At 51.9% G+C, this 25,130-nt stretch overlaps 1 protein-coding gene across 5 annotated transcripts in view; it reads right to left on the reverse strand.

Annotated features, from left to right (window-relative positions):
* EPHB2 (EPH receptor B2) overlaps positions 1–25,130 on the reverse strand; it is a 189,323-nt gene that overhangs the window by 13,275 nt on the left and 150,918 nt on the right. For 2 of the 5 annotated variants that reach the window (XM_058718701.1, XM_058718699.1), the window contains exons 6-9: positions 14,751–14,875; positions 5,629–5,791; positions 3,381–3,489; positions 2,563–2,627 (exon numbers count right to left, since the gene is read on the reverse strand). In XM_058718701.1, the coding sequence (XP_058574684.1) occupies positions 2,563–2,627; positions 3,381–3,489; positions 5,629–5,791; positions 14,751–14,875 (462 nt within the window). Of the gene's footprint in view, positions 1–2,562; positions 2,631–3,380; positions 3,490–5,628; positions 5,792–14,750; positions 14,876–25,130 lie in introns of all 5 variants that reach the window. The other 3 variants (XM_058718700.1, XM_058718698.1, XM_058718702.1) reach the window with 2 other exon arrangements.

Raw genomic sequence — 25,130 nt, forward strand, 5'->3', positions numbered from 1 at the left:
GCCAAGGTTCAGAGAGGTTCGATGACTTTCCCAAGGTCACACAGCTGGCCAGGGGTAGAGCAGGGAAGAGAAACCAGGTTGGTCCCTCTGGTCCACATCCAGGTACCATGGACCTTGGTCCTCACTCAGCACCTGCTGGACGAGGGAACACATGAGCCGGTGAGGGTGACTTCAAGCCAGTCACACACATCTCCGGGCCTCAGCTTCCTCCTCTGTCCCGGCGACACACGGTTGCCGGGGGGTGTGGGACCCCAAGGCTGGCAGGGCTTTGAAGAAAACAAAGTCCTTTTTAGATTCAGGGAGCAGGAGTCTGAGCTTTAGAACATGTTGATCCATGAACAAATCCTGGGCTCTATTTTAAAAATAAATCCCTGCTGTCACCTGTTTCCTTGTTACCCACTCACACTCTAAATAGTGAGGCTTCCACATGGCTCCAGGTGACAAAGCATGTGAGCCACCTTAGTCCAGCTTCGTCCACCTTAGTCCACATTTAGTCAGGTGTGGACAGCACGGTGTGGTGAGGAGTGTGGACCTCCGTTCTGGCCCTGAGCTGCTTTGTGACCTCTCTGGGCCTCGATTCCCTCATGCTCAAAGTTGGCAGTTATAAGGATTAAATGGACAAATATATGTACCGCATGAAAACAATTCCTGGGCATACTGTATGCATTTAGCTATATCTACAACCATGATTTTATTACTTGGGGAAGAGGAGGGGGTGATGTAATTTATGACTTTTATTTTTAATGTACAGGTGAATTTTTTATTTTGGTGTAGCTAAATTTGCCTTTTTTTTTTTTTTGAGAGCTTTCCATTGCTTTCATGCTTAGAAAGTCCTTTTCTTTTTATAATTTTTTTCATGTTATTTATTTTAGAGAGAGAGTGTGCATGCAGGGGAGTGGGGCAGAGAAAGAGAGAGAATGTTAAGCAGGCTCCACACTCAGTGCAGAGCCCTGGATGTGGGGCTCGATCCCATGACCCTGGGATCATGACCTGAGCCGAAATCAGGAGTCGGATGCTCAACTGACTGAGCCACCCAGGTGCCCTGAAAGTCCTTTTCTATCCACACATCCATTACATAGTTACCGAAATTGTCTTCTGGAAATTTAAATGGTTTAATTATTTTTTACATTTATGTCTAAAATGATTTTTTAAGCTCAGGAACTTTTCCTTTAAATTGACTGTTACCCAGAGGCTTAATATCTAGAACTGCTCGACTCGGCTCTTTCTTGCACGCTCCACACATCCAATCCTGCAGGAAATCTAGCGCATCCACTTTTTGGAAAATGTCAGAATCCAACCGCCACTGCTTCCACTCTGGTCTAGGCACCACATATCTTCCCTGGATTATTCCAACAGCCACCTCTCAGGTCTCCCTGCTTCTGTCCTGCTTGGCACCCTCCAGCCCCCTCAGTCCATTCTCCACACAACAGCTAGAGAGGTCCTGTCAAAACTGTAACTCAGAGCACGTCAGTCTTTGGTTCAGACCCTCCTAGAGGTTCCCTGTTTCACTCGGAATAAAAACCAAGGCCCTGCAACGGCGGACAACAATCTGCATGTTGCAACCCCTCGTACCTGCCCCTCCTGCCTCCTCACTCTGCTCCAGTCACACTAACCTCCTGGCTGTTCCTGAAACCTGCCAGGCACATTCCAGCCTCAGGGCCTTTGCACTGACTGTTCCTTCTGCCTGGGAGGCCCTTCCCTCAGGTATATCCACGCAGCTCACGCCCCTAGCTTGTTCGTGTCTTTGCTCACCCGAAACCCTCTTGAGGCCAGCTCTGACTGCCCTGTTTGAAAAGGCAGCCTTGACCCTGCAACTCTGGATCCATCGCCCTGTTCTACTTTGCCTTTTGTTCTAGTGCTTTTTCGTCTCTAGGAAACCATGCGCTTTTCTCATTTATTACCTGTGTTTTTTTGTTGTTGTTGTTCCCTGTCCCTTCACCAGAGTATAAGTTCCACAAGGGTAGGGATATGTGGTTTGCTTACTTGTGTATCCCCAACACCTAACACAGTGCCTGAAGTGGCTACCAGAAGAGTCACCTCTTGGGCCAGAGCCTGGGGTCCTCATCATCTCATTTAACTCATGTGTTTATTGTGCAAATATGTATCTATGTGCTGGGCAGCGTGCTGGTGTTGGGGGGCAGCAGTGAGTGTCAGACACGCTTTCTGGTCTCCAGATGTTCCCGCTATACTGTTGGGGAGACAAGGAAACGGCCATCACGGTGCGGCCAGGTAACGGAGCGCTGTGCAAAGACAGATGGGGCCCTGAAGCCAGGGCGGGATGGGGAGGTGGGGTCCGGGGAGGCTGCTCAGAGCGGTTTGTATGTGCCGCAGCCGAGGAAGAGGGGAGAGTTACACAGGTTAAGAGAAGGCGGGGGATGCCCCAGACAGAGGGGGCAGCATGTGCAGAGGCTAAGAGGGAAGAGTGAGCTTGGCCCATTCGGGGAACAGCCTAACGTTCAGTCTGGCTGCGGCATGGTGGGAGGCAGTGGAAGGAGGCTGGGAGGCTGCTGGGAACTAAGAGTGAGGGGCCCAAGGGCGCCGGCCCAGCTGGGGTGTACGTACTGTGGCCACTGGTATAGTGCTGCAGCTTGTCCGTGTACTCCGAGTCAGCACGCTCAAACCCCCGTCTTCTGGAACAAGAGCAAAGGGCTGGAGCCACCTGGAAGCCCCCGGGGAGCTGGGAGCCACAGTAGGTGATAGGAAGAGGGAGGGCAGGCCCTCAAAACCACACCCCTGCCAGGGAGCTCCCTGCCTGCCCCTGGTCTAGCAGCCTCACCCCTCCTGGCCGCCCTCATCCCTTCCCACCTCTCCCACCTCAAATCCAGGCTCACCATTTCCCCATCCCCTCTCCAGCCAAGCCCCTTTCAAAGTTATCGCCCGTGGCCCCAGACATCCCAGGGGCTTCTGTCCATCTGACCTTACAGCCCAGTCTGTTCTAAAGTGGGGATCTAAGGAGGAAGAGAGGGTGTTTGCATGGTGCCCTGCAGAAGTCAGGAACAAGTCCCACCTCCTGCCTGGGCACATGTTGTGCCGGCCACCTGGGATGTCCCTTCCCCTTCCCCCACCTCCTCCCATCTACATCCTTTCTGTCTTTCCTGCCACCAAAGCCAGTGGGCCTTATCTGAGCTCCTCAACCTCCCCTCTGACACCCCACTTGTGGCCCTAGTCATGTAGGGGCCTCAACATGTAGTCATGTTCTGAGCCCAGAGGGGTGTAGCCAATGGCAGCCATTTAGGTAGGAGGGAGGGTATCCAGGCCTGTGCGAGCCTCTCCCTGGCCCTGGGGATGATGGGAATATCTCCTTGGCTCACAGACGCTATTCAGGAATGGTTGAATAGATGCTCAGCCAGCCCTGAAAGGGGCTGGAGACACCCACCCACCTGTTACACACAATGGCAATGACGACCACAGCAATGAGGAAGACCAGGCCGGCCGCCGAGGAGCCGATGATGAGTGGCAGCTTCTCCTGGATGCTTGTCTGGTACTCGGCTGGGGGAGAAAGCACGTTGTTGTCAGCCTGGCTCTGGGAATCCTAATGTTCCCCACCTTGGCTGGGTCTCCTAGGATCCCCAGACTCTGTTCCTGCTCCTGATAGAGCACCTGTCACATGCCCAGATGGAGAACTGGCCGGTACTCGCTCAGAGGTAACCTTGGACAAGTCTGTTGACTGCTCCAACCCTCAGTTTCTCATCTATAAAATGGGCATTATACCTCAATGTTGATATGAAAATCAACAATGATAAGAAGCTGACTTATAACTACAGAGAGGCAGTTATAAGCACGGACTCTGAGGCCAGACTCCCTGGGTTAAGAGGCAGTACCACTTACTATCTGTGACTTCTGGTAAAGTGACTTACCTGTCTGTGGCTTAGTTTCCTCATCTGTAAAGTGGGAAATCCTACTTTACACAAAGTGGCCAAAGCCAGCATTTGAACCGAGGTCTCTTTGACCCAAGGCCACGGGCTTATATGAGATAATGCATAAAATGCCCTCAGCATTGGTCTGGCTTTTGGAAACCACTCAGTACATTTTCAATGCCATCAACACCATCATTGTTTTTAATTTTATTATTATTACTTCTCATTTACTTCCATGACCAGACAGGAGCTCATTAAAGTCAGGGACCAGATAAGTCCTGGGTCCTTAGCACCAGCACATATTTGTTGAGTTAGTAAGGAAAGCATCTCGGGACAGTCCCCCAAGGCTCCAGGTCAATGACCCTCATCCAACACACAAGAGGTCTACAAAGGTGAAAATGCTGGCCACGAGGAAGCGGGGCTTTATAGAGGAGGTACCATTAGCGTCCTGGAAGAGATGGTAAAGCCATTAGGGAGAATTTTTGTGATAAAACAAGAATTCATGGGTCTAAGCCTCTGAGACATTCAGCTAGGCCAAGGCCAAGGCCCATGGCCAGTGATTGAAGCTGATGCTAAGAAGGGATGCTGGAGTCTGGTTATAAGGAAAGCTGCCTTGGGGCTTCATTGGTTGGTGAACTCACAGCAGTGACAACAGACTCACAGCAGTGACAACAGACTCACAGCAGTGACAACTATGACATTAACTATGATTTGGCGAGCGCTAACTACGTGTGAGAGCTACGGCCAACCCTGTGCCAGGTTCCAGATATTTATCCCCCATCTTTACACTAATTTGATAATGATGATGATGTTGACAATGAGATAGCTGTTATCATCCCCATTTATAGATGAGAACACGGAGACTCAGAGAGGTAAGGTGAGTTGCTCAGGGCCACACAGTTAGGGCTGAATCAGCACTGTAATTTCTCTGTCTGGCTGGCATCAGAGCCCATACTCTTAACTCTGCTGTTCCTCAAAGACTGTTAGAATAGGAAGGGTACTTAGAGACCATGTGGTCCCGCAATGGGAGACACACAGCACATGGGCTGCAACCTCCCATTTTCTTGTCCAGGGCAGACATCACTGATCCATCCCAGCACTTCTTGCTGCTGAACTTTAGAATTCTTCTCAATCCAACTGCAAGTCATTGGAGGAGTGTACGGATGAAATAGGTGTGCTCTCAAAGACTGAATATGATGCTTTCCTTTTGTGGATGAGAAAAATTTGGACCAGAAGAGGGAAGTGACTTGCTCAGAGTGTGTCTGCAAGTTAGGGCTGAGCTCCTGAGAGTCCTGTGAAAGGGAGTGGCTGACACGATAGCAATGGAGGAGCCCATATGCTTTCCAAATCACAGAAAACAGCACCTCTGTATGATCGGTTCCCAACCGGCAGGGAAGGTTGACATCTAGAAGAGGGGGTGCCTTTTCTAATTTGTGCGAAGGCACTTTGAAGGAGCAGTTGCCTTTATTTTTTTTTTTATTTATTTATTTTTCTTCAACGTTTTTTATTTATTTTTGGGACAGAGAGAGACAGAGCATGAACGGGGGAGGGGCAGAGAGAGAGGGAGACACAGAATCGGAAACAGGCTCCAGGCTCCGAGCCATCAGCCCAGAGCCTGACGCGGGGCTCGAACTCACGGACCGCGAGATCGTGACCTGGCTGAAGTCGGAAGCTTAACCGACTGCGCCACCCAGGCGCCCCAGCAGTTGCCTTTAAATGTATTCTGTTTGTGGAGTCAGTGCCCGCCTCTTGCCCTCTGGATGCTGCTTACCTTCTGTCATGGTCTGGAAGTACATCTTGCCACTGTAGCGCCCGTAGCCTGCCACAGTGCGTGCCCGCACCTGGAAGACATAGATGGCGCCGGCTTTGAGGCCCTGCACAGTGACCGTGTTGGTGGGGCTTTTTATGGCTGTGGCGTTGTACTCACTGAGCTCCTGCCGAGGAACAGAGAAGACCATTAGAAGGTTGTTGCCCACGGTGGGCCCAGAGCCCAGTGCCCACTCCTGCCACTTGTGGTGGGGGGGTTGGTCACTGGATAAACATCTGTGGTTTCCAATTCTTCATTCTCTCCCTGTGACTAAATTGCACACCCACACTTTTTGCATGTGACTTCCCAACACCTCCCACAAAAGAAGGCAGAGTGTATTTCTCTTCCTTGTGGATGCCAAATTTGTCCATGGTCTTGTTTTGGTCCATGGGACATTCTAGAGGACATGATGCAAGCAGAGGTTTTATATGTGTTTGTTGAGTTGGCTTGGCCTCTTGTGCTCCTGCCTTCTGCCATGATGGGACTTAACCTGGGTAGCGGCTGGTTCCAGAATGAGAAACATGTAGGGAAGATCTTGACCTTATTCCTATGCTGAAACAGGGCCACCTCAGTTGACTTGCAGACTCCAACCAATGACCAAGAAAAATAGCCACTTGGAAGCCATCGTATTTAGGGGATTGTGTATTTTGCAGCATTATCCTCAGTGATAGCTGACTGATACACAAATGCTGACGGGTCACTATGTGCAGACTCTGAGGTCTAGGTTGTGAGTTCTTGGGAGACAGCAGGAAGAGGGCCTCCCTTACCCACTTCTGCAGCTTCTTCCCTGCCCCATGCCTTGATAGGTTAAGTGCAAGGACCCCTGTTCAGCCACAGCACACTCGAGTGAGGCAAGATTTAAGGCCCAGACAGGGAAAATGATGCTCAAAGTCACATATTAGTTGGTGGCTGCTTTGGGACTCAAAAGCAGGTTCGTAGGGGTGCCTGTGTGGCTCAGTCAGTTAAGCGTCTGAGTCTTGATTTTGGCTTAGGTCATGATCTCACAGTTTGTAAGCTTGAGCCCTGTGTCAGGCTCTGCACTGATAGTGTGGAACCTACTTAGGATTCTCTCTCTCCCTCTCTTTCTCTGCCCCTACATCCCTCCTCAAAATAAATAAATAAGCTTAAAAAAAAAAAAAAAAAGAAAACAATGGAGTACATGGAGCTATCTCTAATGTCCAAGGCTTTGAGTACCCAGGACCTAATGTTCTTTCCTTTGAGAGATGCAGAATACCAATTCTTTTTTTTTTTTAAGTTTGTTTGTTTATTTATTTATAAAAAAATCTTTATTTATTTTTGAGAGAGAGACAGACTGCAAGCAGGGAAGGAACAGAGAAAGAGGGAGACACAGAATCCAAAGCAGGCTCCAAGCTGTCAGCACAGAGCCCAACGCGAGGCTCGAACCCACAAACAGTGAGATCATGACCTGAGTTCAAGTCGGCCACTTAACCAACTGAGCCACCAGGTGCCCCCCCCCTTTTAAATGTTTATTTATTCTTTGAGAGAGAGAGACAGACAGAGTGTGAGGGAGGGAGGGGCAGAGAGACAGGGAGACACAGAATCGGAAGCAGGCTCCAGGCTCTGAGCTGTCAGCACAGAGCCAGATGCGGGGCTGGAACCCACGAACTGTGAGATCATGACCTGAGCCCAAGTTGGACACTTAACCGACTGAGCCCCCCAGGCACCCCGCAGAATGCCAGTTCTGACCTGAACACTGCCCAGGGTGACCCAAGGAGCACAGGACAAGACACAGATTAGCTGCTGTGGGAATGGGGATGTGGTTGAGTTGGATGCAGCTGTCTGCCAATCAAGATGATGCTCATTTGGGCATCTGTCAGCTACCCTTCAAACTTTCCCCAAATGCCCTCTTTGCACTTGGCCCTGGGGACTCCAAGGGACTAAGGCACAGGCACTGGGTTCACAGAGCTCAGTTCAGGAAAACAGTGTGGAGACTTCAACCTTGAGGACCATGAACCCCTCTGAGAAGTTGATGGAAGGTAGAAGCCTTTGTGCAGAAAAATGCCCACCTGATTGTACATGCCAATCATACACACGTGCAATGCACAGAGCCCTTGCAAAAACTCTCTCAAAACAATTAAATTCAGTGGGCGCAATGTTATTACAGGAATCATAGCATGGAAGTTAAGATCACAAACTGGGGGGCGCCTGGGGGGCTCATTCGGTTGAACATCCAACTCTCGCTTTCAGCTCAGGTCATGATCTCATGGGTGGTGAGACTGAGCCCCGCATTGGGCTCTGTGCTGACAGTGTGGAGCCTGCTTGGGGTTCTCTCTCTCCCTCTCTCGCTGCCCCTCCCTGGCTCATGCTCTCTTTCCTTCTCTCAGAATAAATAAACTTAAAACAAATGTTAAAAAAAAAATCACAAACTGGAGCCAGACTTCCTGGGTTCAAGTCCTGACTCTATTAGTTATTATCTTTGTGACCTTGGGCAAGTTTGTTAACCTCTCTTGCCTCCTTTTCTTCATCTGTAAAATGGGGATAATAATAATGGCAGCTACCTCAGAGGATTGTTTAGAGAATAAAATGAATCCATATGTATAAAATGTGGATATTGGTAGTGTAAGCACAATGAGCATGGGACCTCACCTGGGTGGGGGACATTGGGTGAAGTCCAGGAAAGCTATCTGCAGAGTGGGGCTTACGTAATGGAATTTTAAAGAACAAACAGAAGTCACCCACGTCAAAAAGGGGGAGGGCATTCTTGGCCAGGAGCACCAGGTGCAAAGGCAAGGAGGCGAGAAATGGGATGTGGGGCTGGACAAGGGCTGATCTGCAAGTGCCTCCTCCCAACGCCCTCACCCTTCCCAGGGGGCAGCAGCACCTAGGAAGCCTCTTTTCCTGAGTCCGCTCCTCTGCCCCCTCCTCCAGGAAGCCTGTTTGACCTCTCAGCCAGATGTGCCTCCCCTCCTCTGAGCCCTGGAACACTTGTTGTGGACGCCCCAGGAGGGGTTTCTGTTCCACCCCCTTATCCTGGGCCCAGGCTGATCTCACAGCCTTGACTGTAAACTCTTGAAGGAAGTGGCTGTGTTTTGTTTCCCTGTACTGAGCACAGAGGCCTGCACAAAGAGACCTGGCCCCAGGGTAAAGGCTGTACTCCTTGGCTTGGCTTTCCAGACCCTTCATGACTTGCCCTTTGCCAGTCTTGCCTGCCAACCCCCCCCCCCCCCCCCCCAGGGTCCTCCAGGCTCCAGTCATACCCAAATGCTTCCCTTCCCTTTCTTGGTAGGACTGCCAGATTTAGCAAATAAAAATACAAGATGCTCAGTTAAATCTGAATTTCAGATAAACAATGAATAGGGTGTTTTTTTGGTAAAAGTTTCCCCCATGCAATATTTAAAACATACTTATACTAAAAAATTATTTAAAACAATTTAAATGTAATTGGTGTCCTATATTTTATTTGGCAACCCTACCTTCCCTGGACACTCTGATACTTTGCAAGTGCTGTTTCTTCTATCTGAAATATCCATTCTCCATCTGCCTGGCAGTTCCCTATTCATCAAGACTCAGTACAAGTACCACATTTGCTGCAGAGACTTCCCAGATGTCCCAGAAAAGATTTGCAGGTCCGTTTTCTCCTCTCCCACCTGTTGTTCCGATATGCACGTGTCTTCTCTAAGGACTGTGGGTTTCCTGAGGGCAGACACCTTGTCCCATCCATCTCCGGGACCCCCAGGCTCAGCACACAGTAGGTGCTCACTAACTACCGCCAGCGACAAATGAAAAACAGGAGAGACCATTCAACACCTACGAACCCAGGTTGCAGTACCAAGATTGCCCACTAGGTGCCACCAGCCAACACGGAATCTGCTCGGATTCTGCAGCCTGAGTGGGTGGGTGTCCACTCAGAGAGGATGGAAGTTCTAAGGTCCAGATTGTAGGATGGCGATGTGAGGTAACTGCCAGTGGCACAGGTGCCTCGGATTGAGGAAAGAAACTAGCAGATCCCTTCTCTAAAGCGGGAACAGGACAGAGCGGGGGATTGGGAAGTCATTTCAAAGGCAGATTCTTCCACTTGCTTGCATTGTGACCTTGGGAAAGACTCTTCCCTCCCCTGAGCCCCTGTTTTCTACTTCAGGAAAGGAACACTAAATGCCAACCTCCCAGGGCTGTTGTAAAGATGAAATGTGATCAGGCAGTGTCTGGCACAAAGGAGCTGCTCTAGAGCCCCCTACCTCCTCCCTCGTGGCTGGAACACCTTTACCTGAATAAGGACTAAGCACTGACAGGTTAGGAGAAGACATCTAGTATGAAATCCACCGGTCCTCAGCTCAAAAATCCTTGCCCCAAGACTATGGGCCAATGAGGAACTGGGAGCATTTCTTAAGCCCTATGAGACTCGGTCTTCTCATCTTTAAAATGGGATAAAATACTATAGGTCACACAGAGTGGGTATGGAGATTCAACAGGATAAAAAAACGGGCAAAGCTTTTAGTATCGTTTCTGGTACACATAAGGACTTCACAAACATTGGCCATCATAGTTATCGATGCCATGACAGAGCAAGCCTTCCTCAATGGTCATTAAATGGATGAATGAATGCAAGAATAAATGAGTGAGTGAATAGATCTCTCCATGTAGGTACCACTCCACGTACACTGGGCAGAGACCTATGCAGCCTGGACTTTCACTGTTCATCCCCGCCTCCCCCACCTTCTCTTCCCCTTTGCTCTGCCAGCTAGAAATTTCTGTTGAACAAACACCAATCGATGAGGCCTATAGGGACCTGTCTGCCATAGGTGGCCTCACAAATGAATCTTCTCCCGGAGCTCTGGGGGAGCCAAAGGGAGCACGAACCTGTGTGCTTTGGTGCAGCTGCCAAAGGAGGCCACCTCCCCCAGGACGCTGGAACCGATGGAAACAGCCGGCCCTGGTCTGGCCAACACCATTTGTCAGCGGCATCCAGGAGCCTTCCAGCAAAGTGGTTTTTTAGCTCTGGGCTCCGGGCAGGCTGGGAAATCCCAGTGGAGCTGGGGAAAGGCCAAATGGAGAGCCCGCTCCAAAAAGAGCCCTTTCTTTTTTTTAATTTTTTTTATTTTATTTTTTACTTTTTATTTTTTTTAATATATGAAATTTATTGTCAAATTGGTTTCCATACAACACCCAGTGCTCATCCCAAAAGGTGCCCTCCTCGATACCCATCGCCCACCCTCCCCTCCCTCCCACCCCCCATCAACCCTCAGTTTGTTCTCAGTTTTTAACAGTCTCTTAAAAAGAGCCCTTTCTAAAGAAGGAAAGGAGGAGTGGAAAAGATAGTGGCGGTGGGGCCCACACGGGACTGCTCAGTGCCTAACTTCCCTACCTGGGAAGATTTGGAGCATTCATTAAAGAAATCAATTGCAGGCATCAGGAGGATTCCCAAGTGTTAGGTAAGAGCCGGCTGTGGACTTGTCAGAAGCCATCTTGCATCCTGGAGGTCCCTCCCTGATGGGACAGCCAGGTTGACCTAGGAAGCCTGAGAGGTTGGGGACCGAGACTGCTCCTACCCCTGTGGTGGCATCTCCTCTGACATTTTCATCAACTCCTTTTTCCTTCTCCCCTTAATTCCGCCACACTCTCCTGATTCTATCCGTCCGTTTCTTTTTCCTCTACACACTCTCCTGTCTGTTCTTGGTTATACCTTTCCACTCCTGGCGAGCACCATACCTACACCTGCGAATCGCGAACCCACACTGGCCCCAGGAAAAGGCACCACCATCCGCTGGGAGTTGTCCTTCACACTTCCCTGGTCCCCTGAGTTTCAAAAGGTTGTCTGAATCTGTAGGCCTCTCACTCCGTGTCCCACGAGAGCCCTCAAAAGGGTCTGTGTCTCCGGGACCCCCTTATAGTCTGTTTCCCACATAGCAAGATACAGGGATCTTAAACGTAATCTGAGTCAGATCACATCATTCCAGAACCTTCCACCGGCTTCCCAGAGTACTTTAAATTGAATCCAGACTCCAAAGGCATGGAAGGCCCACCACAACCCAGCCCTGCCTCCCTCTCCAACTCTTTCCCCGCTAATCTCTCCCTTGTTCATATTGCTCCTCCACACTTGCCTTCTCCTGCCCCAGGGCCTTTGCGTGTCTTGTTTCTGCTGTCTGGAATGACTTTGCTCTCATCACTTGTCTGTCTGGTGAACTCCTAGCAACTTTTTTTTTTTTTTCAACGTTTTTTAATTTATTTTTGGGACAGAGAGAGACAGAGCATGAACGGGGGAGGGGCAGAGAGAGGGGGAGACACAGAATCGGAAACAGGCTCCAGGCTCCGAGCCATCAGCCCAGAGCCCGACGCGGGGCTCGAACTCACGGAGCGCGAGATCGTGACCTGGCTGAAGTCGGACGCTTAACCGACTGCGCCACCCAGGCGCCCCGAAACTTTTGAGGCTCAGCTCAAATGTCACTGGAATGAAGACTTCCCCTCACTTATACTCAGACCATGGGTCCCTCCTTGGTGCCTTGACAGATCTTTGCCTGCCCTTCTGTGACTGTGTCACGCCCGTCTCATGGCTATTTGTGTCTGGAGGTGTCTTTTCCCCTGGACGGTGAAGGCCCTGAGGCCTCTGGGCATGTCTGGCTAATCTCAGTACTCCCAGCACTCAGCCCAGGGCCCAGCCCAAGGTTGGTGACAGTGAATATTGAATGAACCAGTGTCCATCTCTCCCATTGGCAGATTCCAGGCTGCCCCTCACTGCACCCCAGGCCCAGCAGGAGGGGCTGGCAGGGTAGCGCCATGTCTCATCACAGCTGTACCTGAGGCTTGTCCCTCTCTCGCCATTTGTATCTAAGATCCCCCCTCAGAGCCTGGCCCTGTCCGCCCTTTAACAGTCATCCCAGAAGCACCCCTGGGAGGGTGAAAGGGGAGGGAGGAAGCAGGAGAGCCAGGCAAAGAGTGAGAACGCAGGTCCAAATCCTGTTTTCTCTGCCACTTAGCAGCTGGGTGGTCTCGAACAGGTCACACACCTTCTCCGTGCCTCAGTTTCCACTCCCGTCCAAGGGGGTGAATGGCCTTGCTGCAAGGAGGAACGAGACGACGGAGGTGGCGTGCTTGGCACGTGCTCTGTGCTCATGAAACGCGAACAGGTGGTGGCCGCAGCCGCTGCAGGGCCTGCTGGGCCTGCCACCTCGGCAGGGGCCTGGGGATGCGGGGCAGCGGCAGAAAGTAGGGCAGAGCCGCCTCCTGGTTCACACCTCCAGCAGCCTCCGCAGCCCCTCCCGCCTCGGTAGGAAATGGGTCGTAGGCAGGACCCGCGCCGGGATTCCTCATTTCCGCTCTAGTCTTTGGGGACAAACACTTTCAGTTTCGTTTAATCATAAAGCTTCTTAATTAGTTTTTTTTTTCCCCCTTTCTTTCTTGAATTCTGAGGTGCTGAACTGTCCCCGCCAGAGGGGGTGGAAATGCTGGCTTCTGTAGGGGCTGGGGCTTCCTGGGCCTGGGAGCAGCCGGTCTGGCTAAGGCTACAGGATGCCTGGCTCCTTCAAGGCCCTCCAGGGCCCAGAGAGGGGTGGGGCTGCTTCCCTCACATTGTCCTCACCTTGGGCCATCCAGCAGCACCTCGTGAGCACCTACTGTGTGCCAGGCTGGGGAAGAGGCAGAGGTAAGGCAAGGTCCCCACTCTGGAGGAACAGGCCATGGGAGGGGATTCATTCACTTATCCATTCAACCAATATTTACCAAGTGTCTCTTTGGTGCTGGGCCCAGGGTATCGGGGAGAAGATGGTGAATGGGACAGATGTGGTCCCTGGCTTCTCAGAATGCACTGCCTAGAGCTAAGGATGAGCAAGGAAACAAGCAATCACAGACCGGCTGGGTGAGGCTGGATAGGTGTTTGAAAACGTCTTGAGGCTCATCAGAGTTTGGCTGAGCCGGCAGTTAACAGAGTGGAAGGGCAGGGCCGGGCCTCCAAAGGCTGGGCTCCAGCAGCGGTGGCTGGTACTGTTTCCACCTCTTTTCCTCTCAGCCCTTACAGAGAGACTTTCTATTCATTTCCAGTTCCCAACCCTCAACTAAAGCACTTTCTGCAGTCATTTACACTTTAGTCTGAATGAGATCCAAGTGACACCTTTCCCAGGGGCTCTTCCAGCCTCTGTGGCTGTTTGATGCTTTAGGCTGCAGGTAAGAAAAGTCTCCAGTCAAAAAGAGAGAGTTTTCTGAGCCTCTGATGTCCAGCTGCTCCATCCACCCCCTGGCCCCAATACCGTGCACGCCCCATGTTCAAATGTACTGGCCTCTCCTGGCCTCATGTTGTGTAGCTCTTGCCCACCATGCAAAAGGCAGGGCAGAAGGGAGGAAGGAAAGTACACTCTGTTAGGGCCGGGAGCCATTCCGGGTACTGTCCCTGCCTTTTCTCCTTGGCCTGTGCAGCCCCCAGTCTTGCCAACAAGAGAGGCAATCTTGTTTGCATCTGACACAGGGGGCAACTGAGGTTCAGAGAGAGAATGATGGCTGCCCAAGGTCACACAGCTGTTATGGTTGGAGCTGGGACCCGAACCTATGGCTTCTCACTCCCAGTCCAATGCTCCTTCTACAACACCAGTGGCTTCTAACCCTTGGTCCCTGGGTCCTAGGGGTCCCTGAGAGAGAATTAAAGGTCTGAATTAAAAGCTCAAAGAGAAACCGCTCTCTCCCGCTACAAATGGCACCCAGGCAAATGGAAACAAGTGTTTTAGCTGGAATCAGAGCAACATGGGGAGGAGGCTCTACTCCTGCCCTGTACAGAGCTGTCTGGAGCACTTTCAAATCTCTGCTTCAGAATGGGGGAAGCTTTCTGGGAAACCAGCTCTTTCAGAACATCAGGCCCACTGAAGTCAAGAGGAAGGGGGTCCTGGTGAGGAAAGGGCCCTGACCATTGCATTTTACTGAGATTGCTGGCCTGATGCCCCAGACCAGAAAAGCGCAACTCGGAGAGGTCAAGGCACCTGCCTGAGATCTCCCAGCTGGGGAGGACTGGAGTCAGAATTGAGCCAGGCGACTTGACTCTGAGGCCAGTGCTCTTTCTGCTGTACCAGGGTGTCCAGTCTCGGAGGAGGATAGAACCGCAGGCCCAGGGGTGTGGAGGTGGGGAGTGGGCCCAGGAGCACAGGTACCTTCTCATAGTACTGCAGCTCATAGTCCAGGATGACACCGTTGGGCTGGTCAGGCTGGGACCACGACAGGGTGATGCTGTCCACCGTGCGGCTCACCGGGTGCATGATGGACACAGCCGACGGAGCTGGAAGACAGGTCAGAGGCCAAGGGTCAGGAGCAGCAGTGAGAGGGTACATACGGATTCTGTCCCAACTCTAGAGGTGCCCAGACAGAGTGTGGGATCAGAGAGGGGAAGGCATCTGGCTGAGGCCACACAGCCTGCCTAGGGGGCTGACAGGGGCCAGCAGGACTTGTGCAGGGCTGTGGGTGCTGCACCTTCAGATTTCAGACACTGACAATTCTGGCCATCCCTGGGGAGCTCAAGCTGCACCAAGTGAGAGACAGATGCACTGGGCCCTTCTCTGGCCTGGCTCAAAGTGTTTGGATGAAAGGTGTTCATTCTCTCTTGGAACTTACAGTCTACTGGACTAGGGAACTTACAGACCCAAGACATGGTGATGGGGCTCTGGGAGAGGGGAGCAGAGCGGGTGGGAGATTCATTTGTTCCTCCAGCGAATGTGCACCAAGGGCCTACTATGTGCCCTCAGCACTGAAGAAAAATGACTGCCAAAAATAAATCCATAAAAATAAATCCATAGCTACTATGGAAAGCAGTTTGGCAGTTACTTAAAAAATTAAATGTAGGGGTGCCTGGTGGCTCAGTTGGTTAAGCATCTGACTGTTGTTTTCAGCTCAGACCACGACCTCACGGTTTGTAGGTCTGAGCCCTGTATCGGGCTCTGTGCTGACAGCATGGAGCCTGCTTGGGATTCTCTCTCTCCCTTTCTCTGCCCCTCCCCCGTGTTCGTGGACGCTCTCTCTCTCTCTCTCTCAAAATAAATAAATAAGCTTAAAAAAAAAGTTAATGGGGCACCTGGGTGGCTCAGTCGGTTAAGCATCCGACTTTGGCTCAGGTCATGATCTTGCGGTTCGTGGGTTCGAGTTCTGCGTCGGGCTCTGTGCTGACAGCTTAGAGCCTGGAGCCTGTTTCAGATTCTGTGTCTCCCTCTCTCTCTGCCTCTCCCCCACTTGCACTCTGTCTCTCTCTCTCAAAAATAAATAAACATTAAAAAATTTTTTAAAAATAGTTAAATGTAGGGGCGCCTGGGTGGCTCAGTCGGTTAAGCGTCTGACTTTGGCTCAGGTCATGATCTCACGGTTCGTGAGTCCGAGCCCCGCATTGGGCTCTGTGCTGACAGCTCGGATCCTGGAGCCTGTTTCAGATTCTGTGTCTCCCTCTCTCTCTGACCCTCCCCTGTTCACGCTCTGTCTCTCTCTGTCTCAAAAATAAATAAATATTAAAAAAAAAATAGTTAAATGTAGAATTACCCAGCATTTGCACTCCTAATTTTACTGAATTGAAATCAGGTACTCAAATGAATACTTACACATGTCAGTACACATAACAGCAGTATTATTCACAACAGCCCAAAGAGGGGAACAACCCAAATGCCCACCGACAGATAAATGGACACACACATGATGGTATACACATACCATAGAAGAGTATTTAGCCATAAAAACGAAGCAACTACTGACATGTGCTACAATGTGGATGAACTTCAAAAACATGCAAAGTGAAAGACAGGCACAGAGGTCACATATTTTATGATTCCATTTATGTGAAATAATTCAGAACAGGTAAATCCAGAGAGCAAGCAGCTGGCGGTTGCCAGGGCTGAGGGTAGGGGAGAAACAGAGAATGTTGAGCACAGGTTTTCCTCTGGGGTGATGAGAATGTTTTGGGCCTAGACAGAGGCGGTGGTCACACAAGCCTGTGAATGTACTAAACGCCACGGAATTGTACACATTAAAATGGCTAATTGCAGGCGGGCCTGGGGGGTTCAGTCGGTGAAGCATCCAACTGTAGATTTTGGTTCAGGTCATGATCTCATGGGGCATGAGTTCGAGTCCCGCATCGGGCTCTGCGAGGACAGCGCAGAGCCTGCTTGGGATTTTCTCTCCCTCCCTCTCTCTATGCCCCTCCCCTGCTTGCACTTTCTCTCTCTCTCAAGATAACAAACTTAAAAAAAATAAAATAAAATGGTTAACTGTGTGTAAACCTCAATAAGATCAATCCCTCCCTCCCTCCCCCTAGTGTTGCTAGAGCCATCACGGAGGGTGGTTAAACGAAGGAGACAGGAAGTCAGGGGCGGCTTGTTTAGTGCTGGAGGCTTCTGAGAAATAACCCCATTCCTGCATCTTACTGATGTGGAAACTGAGGTCCGGAGAAGGGTTGTGAGCTGCCCAAGATCACATGGGGAGTTCACAACACACAGCCCTTTTACTGATTCTTGACTCATGAGGCACCCAGGGCCGTGTCTCTTGCCTCCTTCTCAAATGGACCAAACCTACTATGTGTCAACCACAGCCCTGGGCCCTTCACATGTGTTTCCTGAGCTGACCGCTGGTGAGGGAGCAGTATTAGCCCCACTGACAGGGGAAGAAAACCGAAGTTCAGAGGGGCAAGGGGGTCCTGAGATCCCAGCGCCCCCATACCCTCAGTAGGGGAGCTGGGATTTGAACCCAGGTCTGCTAAAGCAGTGTTTGCCCCATGATTGGACAGAGCAGGGGTGGATTCCTGACACAGTCCCTCCCTAGGCGGTCACTCCTCACTGGAGTGAGCCTCCCTGCCTTTCCGGGCTCAATGTTTTCATGGTCTCGGGAGGGGCTGAGGACTCACCAGGGTGAAGGGAGCATCTTGGGCAAGTGTGTGACCAGCAGATGCCCTGTCTTGGCCCACACCAGGGTGTCTGAAGGGTGAGAGGGACCCTTTTCCCCCTCACCCCAATCTTGCTTCTCAGCGGCTTTGTCCTGATCTGAGTGTGGAGTAGCAGCCGGTAGGAGCTCATCGGGACCCGAAGCTCACCCAGTCGCTGCTCTGTTTCTGTCCCTTCCTCCCCAGGGTGTTGGTTAGAAGACCCAGGCTCTGCTCTCTGGCCTGCTGCTCGCTGACTGTGTGACCTTAGGCAAGCTGTCTCCCACCTCTGGACCTGGCCTCTTCCTCTGGACCATGAACAGGCTGGAAGGTCCCTGGGGTCCTGCAGCTCGAACGCTCCCTGCCTGTTCTTCCTGGGCAGCCCTCGGCCTGGAGTTGGATCAGCCCAGAGGCCAGCGTGAGTCTGAGCGGGTCTGGCTTCCCCCCAGCGCCAAGTACCTGTGGGAAACTGGCCCAAGACACCCGAGACAGGGTGGCAGCACTGTGACCTTTGACTTGGAGCTTGGTCCAGGCATCGCTGACAAGCCTCTGTTCTTTCTGCACCACAAGAGTGCTGTCTGGCTCTCAGCTTGGCCCTAGTCCTGCTGGGGCAGCAGGCCTCTTGGGAAGATCAGGCCCCTGCTCCCTGCAGTTTCTCCCTCAGTCAAACAGGGTACTCTGTCTTCCTTATTGCTTCCCAGAGAATCAGGAGACCCCAACGTGAGCGAAGGGGCCCTACTACACGCTGGGCCCTGTGCTATGCCCATGTGGACGTGCATATTACCTCATTTAATCCTCACAACAGCCTAGGAAGCAGACCTCCTTCGGCCCATTTTGCAGATGGGAAGCCTGAGAACCAGAGTAAAGTGTCTTGCCCGAGGCTATCCAGATAGTAAGTGGCCGCGCAAAGCAACGCATTCTCACCAGATGCCTGGGGATGGGAAGTGATGTTTCTCCTGCTCCACGAAGTCGCTTGAAGGGCTTTCAGGGCTGTGCAGATGTGTATAATAATAGCAATGATAAAGCCACTAACCTAACACTTATTGAGCCCTTACTCTGTTCCCAGCGCTGTTCCAGGCTCTTTACGCCTATTAACATAGGTGAAGCAGAGAATTCTCACAACTGCCCCATTAGCTAGGGGCTATTAGTATCCCCAGTTTACAGAGGGGGAAACTGAGGCTCAGAGTTGTTGCATAGTCTGCTCAAGGGTCATGCAGCAAGGCCGTGGAGGCTAGACTTGAACCCGGCACCTCAGGCTCTTCACTAGTACAGCACCTGCTACTGAGCCGTCAGCCCGGCTCCGGCCAAATGCTCACCAGAAATTGATGAGGTTAATTGTCAGAGCACAAAGGAGGGGCAGTCAGAGCTCTCAGTGTCCCAGTTTCCTTATCTGTAAAATGGGCCTGAGGGCAACGTGCCCCCTGAGGGCTGTCGTGGGGAGTGGGTGTTTGAGATCCTGTCCAAAGCTCAGCGTGGCTGTGAGCGTTCACCAGGGTCACTGGGGTGTTGCCACTGTGCACTGAGCAGCTGCCCCGTGTCACCTGATTCGGTTCTCTCGACAACAATGTGGGATGGGGGTTAAGATCCACAATCTGCAGAAGAGGAGACTGAGGCTAGAGAAGCATGGTGACTTCCCCAAGGTCACACAGCTAGTGACGAGCTCAGCTGGGCCTGGAGCTGAGCTATCCTGCCCCCAGCTATGCTCCCTGCTGGCCCTCAGAGCAGTCCCTGCAACTGTGCCCTCATTCTCTGACCCCGTGTCCAGCCCAGCCCCGTCTCTCCCTTCGGAGCTGCCTCTGTGTGGAGCTGGGCACCCTGTTCTTCTGGACTGCCGGAGGCCCTGGCCCCCCTGTGAGGCCAGGCTGTTCACCCTCCTCTCCCGCCTGCTGCAGCCCGCTTCCACTGACAGAGTGTGCCGTCATCGCACGTCCGTCGTATCTGTGCAGCATCGGACACACACAGCACCCACAAGCCTGGGTGAGCAGTATTGCCATTAAGCCACAACTACGTGAACTCAGTCCCCTGGCGCTTTCCGCGGAGACCGGTAGAATCTTCCCTGGTGGGAAGGTTCCAATCCAGCCCCAGGAAGGCGGTCCGGCTTAGTGGTTGGGAGCCGGAGGGTGGAATCAGACTGCCGGCAAATCCTCATCCCTCCCCTCCCCCGTTCTGTGGCCTTCAGCAAGCTCTCTCAACCTCTCTGAGCCTCAGTTTCCACACCTGTCACATGGGGACCCTTACCTGGCAATAATGCTATGAGCATAAAAGGAGAAATACGTGTACAGAGTTCACCACGGTGCCTGGCACCAGCAGGAGGGAGATATCATTAAAAACATTTCCAGGGGCACTTGGCTGGCTCAGTCAGTGGAGCATGCGACTCTTGATCTTGGGGTTGTGAGTTTGAGCCCCACACCGGGCGTAAAACTTCCTTAACAAACAAACAAATAGAAACAAACAAGCGAACATCTCAACTGGGTAGGACGGTACCAGGGGCTGTGGGCCAGGACATGCTGGTCAAAGGGTATAAACTTCTAGCTCTAAGAAGTCTCACGGATAGCTTGGTGATTATAATAAACAGTCCTGTAGTGCGTAACAGTTAAGTCGTAAAGAGAGCAGATCTTAAATGTTATAACCACACACCCGAAGATGGCAGTTACGTGAGCGGTCGGATGGAGGTGCTAACTAACCTTACTGTGGTAATCGTTTTGCAATATATACATGTATCAAGACATCACATCATATACCTTAAACTTTCACATGTTATATGTCAATAATATCTCAATAAAGCTGGAAAAAAGATGTCAATTCACAGAATTGCTATGATGCCAGCATGAAGCCGGGTTCTGGGGCCCAAGAGAGGAGCCCTCAGGGTCCCTGCCTTCCAGGCACTCGCAGCCTAAGGGGAGAAAGCATATTTGTTTCACACAACGAGTGTCTGCTCCAGGCTGGAGCTCCTGGGTCCCAGCCCCCATGTCAGGACTCGGCCAAGGTGATGCAGGCCTGAGAAGGGGCAAGGCTGTTCCCTTCCCCTCTTTCCCTGTGATTTCACCTCCCATCCCTAAAGATGATTGCACTTTTCAAACTTGAGAGGGGATAAGGAGATAAGCAGACTTTGTTAAAACCCACATTGCTGGGCACCCCCCCGCCCCCAACCAAGATACATGGTGGGGCCTGAGGATTCGCAGTTCTAACAAGCTCCTCGGGAAGCTGATGCTGCTGGTTTGTGGACCACACTTTGAGGAGTAGTAGATGTAGGAGAGAAGGAAAGTGACTTATCCAAGATCACACAGCAGGTAGGGGCTGGCATAAGATCTCAGACCATCTGAATCCCGGTTGAGTAGATCTTCCATCCACCAAATTACTTCTCACGGCCTGGCATCTGCAGAGACTGCCCCTCTCATCAGCCCAGGCTAACTCCCTCTGGAGCCTGCAGCTCTGGAGGGTCTTAAAGCAGGGGGACAAGAAGCTGTAGGCTGCCCAGGAGCCTGCCTTGTCCTGAAGGCACTGGGGAGCCACAGAAGGGCTGCAGAAGGAGTGGCAACCTGCTCCTCAAATGACATACGAGCTTGTTATCTCGACAATGCCTGTATGCCCCATGACGCCCGGTGGAAAAACGTAAGGAAGGCCCACACCTGACTCTCACCTGTTCACTCTATGCCAGGTGCTTTTCCAAATGCGTTACGTAGTGAACTCCTTTAACACTCATACTAACCCCATGAGGCTGGTATTCTTATTATACCCACTTTATAGAAGAGGAAATGGAGGCATTGCGGTAGGAAGTAACTTGCTTGCCCAAAGTCACATGGTTATCAGGCGGTGACGCTGGGATTTGAACCCAGGCCCACCCAAGTCCAACACACCCTTCCCTTCTATTGGCTGCAGCTGATGCAGGCTGAGCAGGGGGGGTCTGGAAACCAGGGGACTTCAGAGGGCCTCTGAGGACATCCTGGGCCGGCTCCCATCCTGTTGCTGCAAAGCTAACTCCACTCGGCTCCCGCTGACTCACCTTACCCACCACCGCCCGGCCCTCCTCGGCTCCGGGAGCTCAGCTGTTATGGGGGCGGGTCCCACACAGCCATGGGGGTCTGGGCTTGGGGGGCTTAGCCGGCAGGCTTGGGTTACAGGCAGCTAACTCGGGCTCTGATCCCATAAGTCCCGTAACCCTGGGCGTGGCAAGGAGGCGGCATTTGCTGGGAAGATGATCAAGGCGGGCCAGTGGGGGCCAAGCGGGTCTGGCCTTTCTCCTGGAATCCAGGGGGATTAATGGCGGAGAAGAGGGAACAGCTGGATGTTCTCCCATCCCTCCTGCTGTCCACCGCCCACCCTGGGGTATCAGGTTTCCCTGTAAGTTGGTCTTCAGGGAATTCTGGTATTTTCAATTACCAGCAGGGCACACCGGCAGGGGGCTGGGGTCAGTGGTGCCCTGTGACCCCTGCAAGGAGATGGAGCCCCAGGGAGTAAGCACAAAAGAGGCTTGTGGCCGAGAGGGGAAGAGGGGAGCCTGGCCAGGCAGGGCCTGCTTGGCTGGAGCAGGTGGTCAGGGGCCCTGCTGTCCCCAGCGAGCCCTGGGGGAGTGTCCAGTCCCTTCATCAGTTGAGACTTGAGGAAGTGCTTTCCGCATGTGCCCCGTCTCCCTCTCAGGGCACGAGGGGGGTTGAGTCAGGTGGCCTCTCAGAGCCTTCTGGGACCAGGAGCCTTTGATGGGCAGGAAGACAGGAGGCCTGTGACCCTGGCTACTTCAAGAGGGAGTGGGTTGGACCTTGCCCAGCTTGACCTCCGCAGCCCTGAGCTCTGAGGCAGGAAGGAGACCCCCGAGTGTGTTTGGCCTTTCCCCTTTCACCAGTAAGGAGACGCCGGGAGCTTAGAGCAGTGGGGAGAAGGCGCTGAGCACTGGCAGTGTGAGACCCCACCCCAAGCCCCAGTAGCAGATCCCGCTGCATCTGTGACGTCTTCACTGCACCTGACTTCCCACCACCCCATGAATGACGCACGGATGCCCCACGTGGCCTCAGGGCCCACCTGCCCGGCACCTGCCAGCTACCTGCAACTTGCTCCTTTACTCCCAAGTGCCATCCAGACTGGCCGCCTTTCTGTTTCCAATCACACCAAGGTCATCATTTTTCTCTCAGGGCGTTGGCCCCACAGTGTTTCTGCCTGGACACCTCATCCCCCAGATCTCCATGGCCTCCTCACTCACATCTCAGCTAAACCGCCCCTCCTCAGAGAGCACTCCCTGTCCACCCACCCTGCCCCCTGTCACTTGCCTTCCCCCCCAGCTTTCTTTACTTTGTAGCACTAACACTATCTGAGGGCAGGGATCTCATCTCTCTTATTCAACCCTTTATCCCTCGTGCCTGGAACAGTGTGTGGCTCAGAAGAAGCATTTATCAATATACTGGAGGAAGGAAGGAGAAAAAGAAGGGCAGCCTCTCACCTTTCCTGGCACCCTCAGGAGGCTGTCTGAGTCACTGACCTTGGGGGTTGGGACCTGGAGTAATGTCTTCCGGCAGCGGCCGGGGGAAGGCAGCACAGCTTCTGTGATGGGCGTCACAGTTGGCTCTCCCTCAGAGCCCCTGCCCACTTGCGATGTCACACGGAGCCTCCTGCCAACCAGTCAGCCAACAATGCCACAACAGTCAATTATTACTGTGCTTGCATTCTCCAGGGTCTCTAGCAGGAACACCTTCCCCGTGACAAGACTCCTAGAGTATTTCCGGTGGATAATGGGAGAGCTGTTTTGACTGTAGCAATACAGTAAACTCCTGACAATCCAACTGCAATTCTGGGTGGCCTGATCATAACTGTCACAACAGAATTTCCACAAATAAAACACGTCCAGAAAATGGGCCTCGTTTCTCTCTGATGGGACCAAACAGGGCTGTGGACAGAAAAGAAGGAATAGTTGGGAACTGGTGCCAAGGTGGCACTTTTCTACGAAGCAAAGGAGCTCTGTGGCCAAGAAAGTCAGAGAAACACAGAGTTCTAGACCCCTGCTACACTCATACTGCACACTCCTTTGTTCAAGGCTCTGAGATGTCCTGCAGGGGAGAGACCCGGTTAACCGGGTGGTTGAGGTCTCATTTGGCTTTAGAGCCTCTTTTTCACATAACAGCTATTAATGTGTTTTGGAAGTAGCAGTTTGTGAAATATATTTTTGGGGAAAAAAACCCCCATAACAACAAAAATCAGGTCCAGGAGATAATATCTCTTTCCTTGAACCTGAGAAAGGCTCCTGTCTAGGGTGGCTGTTCATCTGCACATTCATTCTTCCCTTGATTCGACATAGATTTAACAGCACCTGCTGGGTGCTACCCAATCAGATGGAGTGGGGTTCATCACATCCACTTCACAGATGAGGAAAGCGAGAATCAGGTCAAGTCTCCTGCCCATGGTACCTCAGCTGGTGGGATCAGGACCCAGGTGGGATCAGGTGGGATCAGGACCCAGGCCTGCCTGACTCTACAGCCCAGGTTGGTTTTTTTCTCCCTGATTACTTGGCAGGAGCCATAAGCACGATCCGAGCAGGCTAAGGCCACGCCTTGGGCTTGGTATGGTGGAAACATCCAATGGCCCACCTCCTAGGGGGCTGCTGAACAGCCTTGATCTTACCTCTGGCTGCTGAGTGGGACCCAGTCCTGCCCCAGCACCCGGACTAGCAAGATGGTGACAGCCCAAGCTTCAAATCCAGTAGCCAAGGCAGCATATCTCACCCCTCAGTGCCTCAGTTTCTCCTCTATAGAATGGGGACAATGGCATGGATGTTGGGAGGTTAAAATGAAAACCAGCACGTAAAGTGCTTAGCATAGGACTTGGTCCAGAGTAAGGGGCCGCGGGACGTCGGCCGTATGTCGCCGTCTGGGCTGCTCAGACCCTTTTTTTTTTTTTAGTTTTTATTTATTTGATTTAAGTAATCTCTACACCTAACATGGGGCTCGATCTCACCACCCTGAGATCGAGAGCCGCCTGATCCTCCAACTGAGCAAGCCAGGTGCCCCTGGGCTGTTCAGACTCTTAAGCAGCCCTGTGAGTAGCTGAGAGCTCAGAAAGGCTCTTGAATGGTGGTGACGGTGGTCGAAGGGAGAAGAGGCAGCATTCAGGGTTCAGATCCTAGCTCTCTAATGCCCAGGTGACTGTGTGACCTCAGGCAAGTTACTTTTCATTCTGAGTCCAGTTTCCTCACTCGTAAAATGGGATGTGGCAGATATGACTTACTGCCTACCAAATACCCATTCTTTCTTTGTCAAATTAACAAAACTTGGTTCTTAGCTAGGCACATTGTGCCCAAATAAAAGACCACATATTCCTAAACTCTCTAGTAGCTATAAGTGGCCATGTGACAATATGTGTGCCAATGAGACATAAAGCTAATGTAATATGTGGGACCTCTAGGAAGTTTTTTTCAAAGGGAAGAGCCTTCTCACTCTCTTTCTTCCATCCTGCTGCCTGGAACATGGATGTGATAGCAGGAGCTCTTGTAACCATTTTGGCCTATAAAGGACAAGAGGCTGTGCGCTGGGGGGGCCTGGATCCATCATGATTCCATGGAGTTGCCCAAACTCCTATCTTCTGACATCTTTTACATATAAGAAAAATAAACCTCCATTTTGTCTAAGCCATGATGGTAGATTGGTTGTATTATTAACCA

The sequence above is a fragment of the Neofelis nebulosa genome, chromosome 2, assembly GCF_028018385.1.
Source record: "Neofelis nebulosa isolate mNeoNeb1 chromosome 2, mNeoNeb1.pri, whole genome shotgun sequence".
Taxonomy (NCBI): domain Eukaryota; kingdom Metazoa; phylum Chordata; class Mammalia; order Carnivora; family Felidae; genus Neofelis; species Neofelis nebulosa.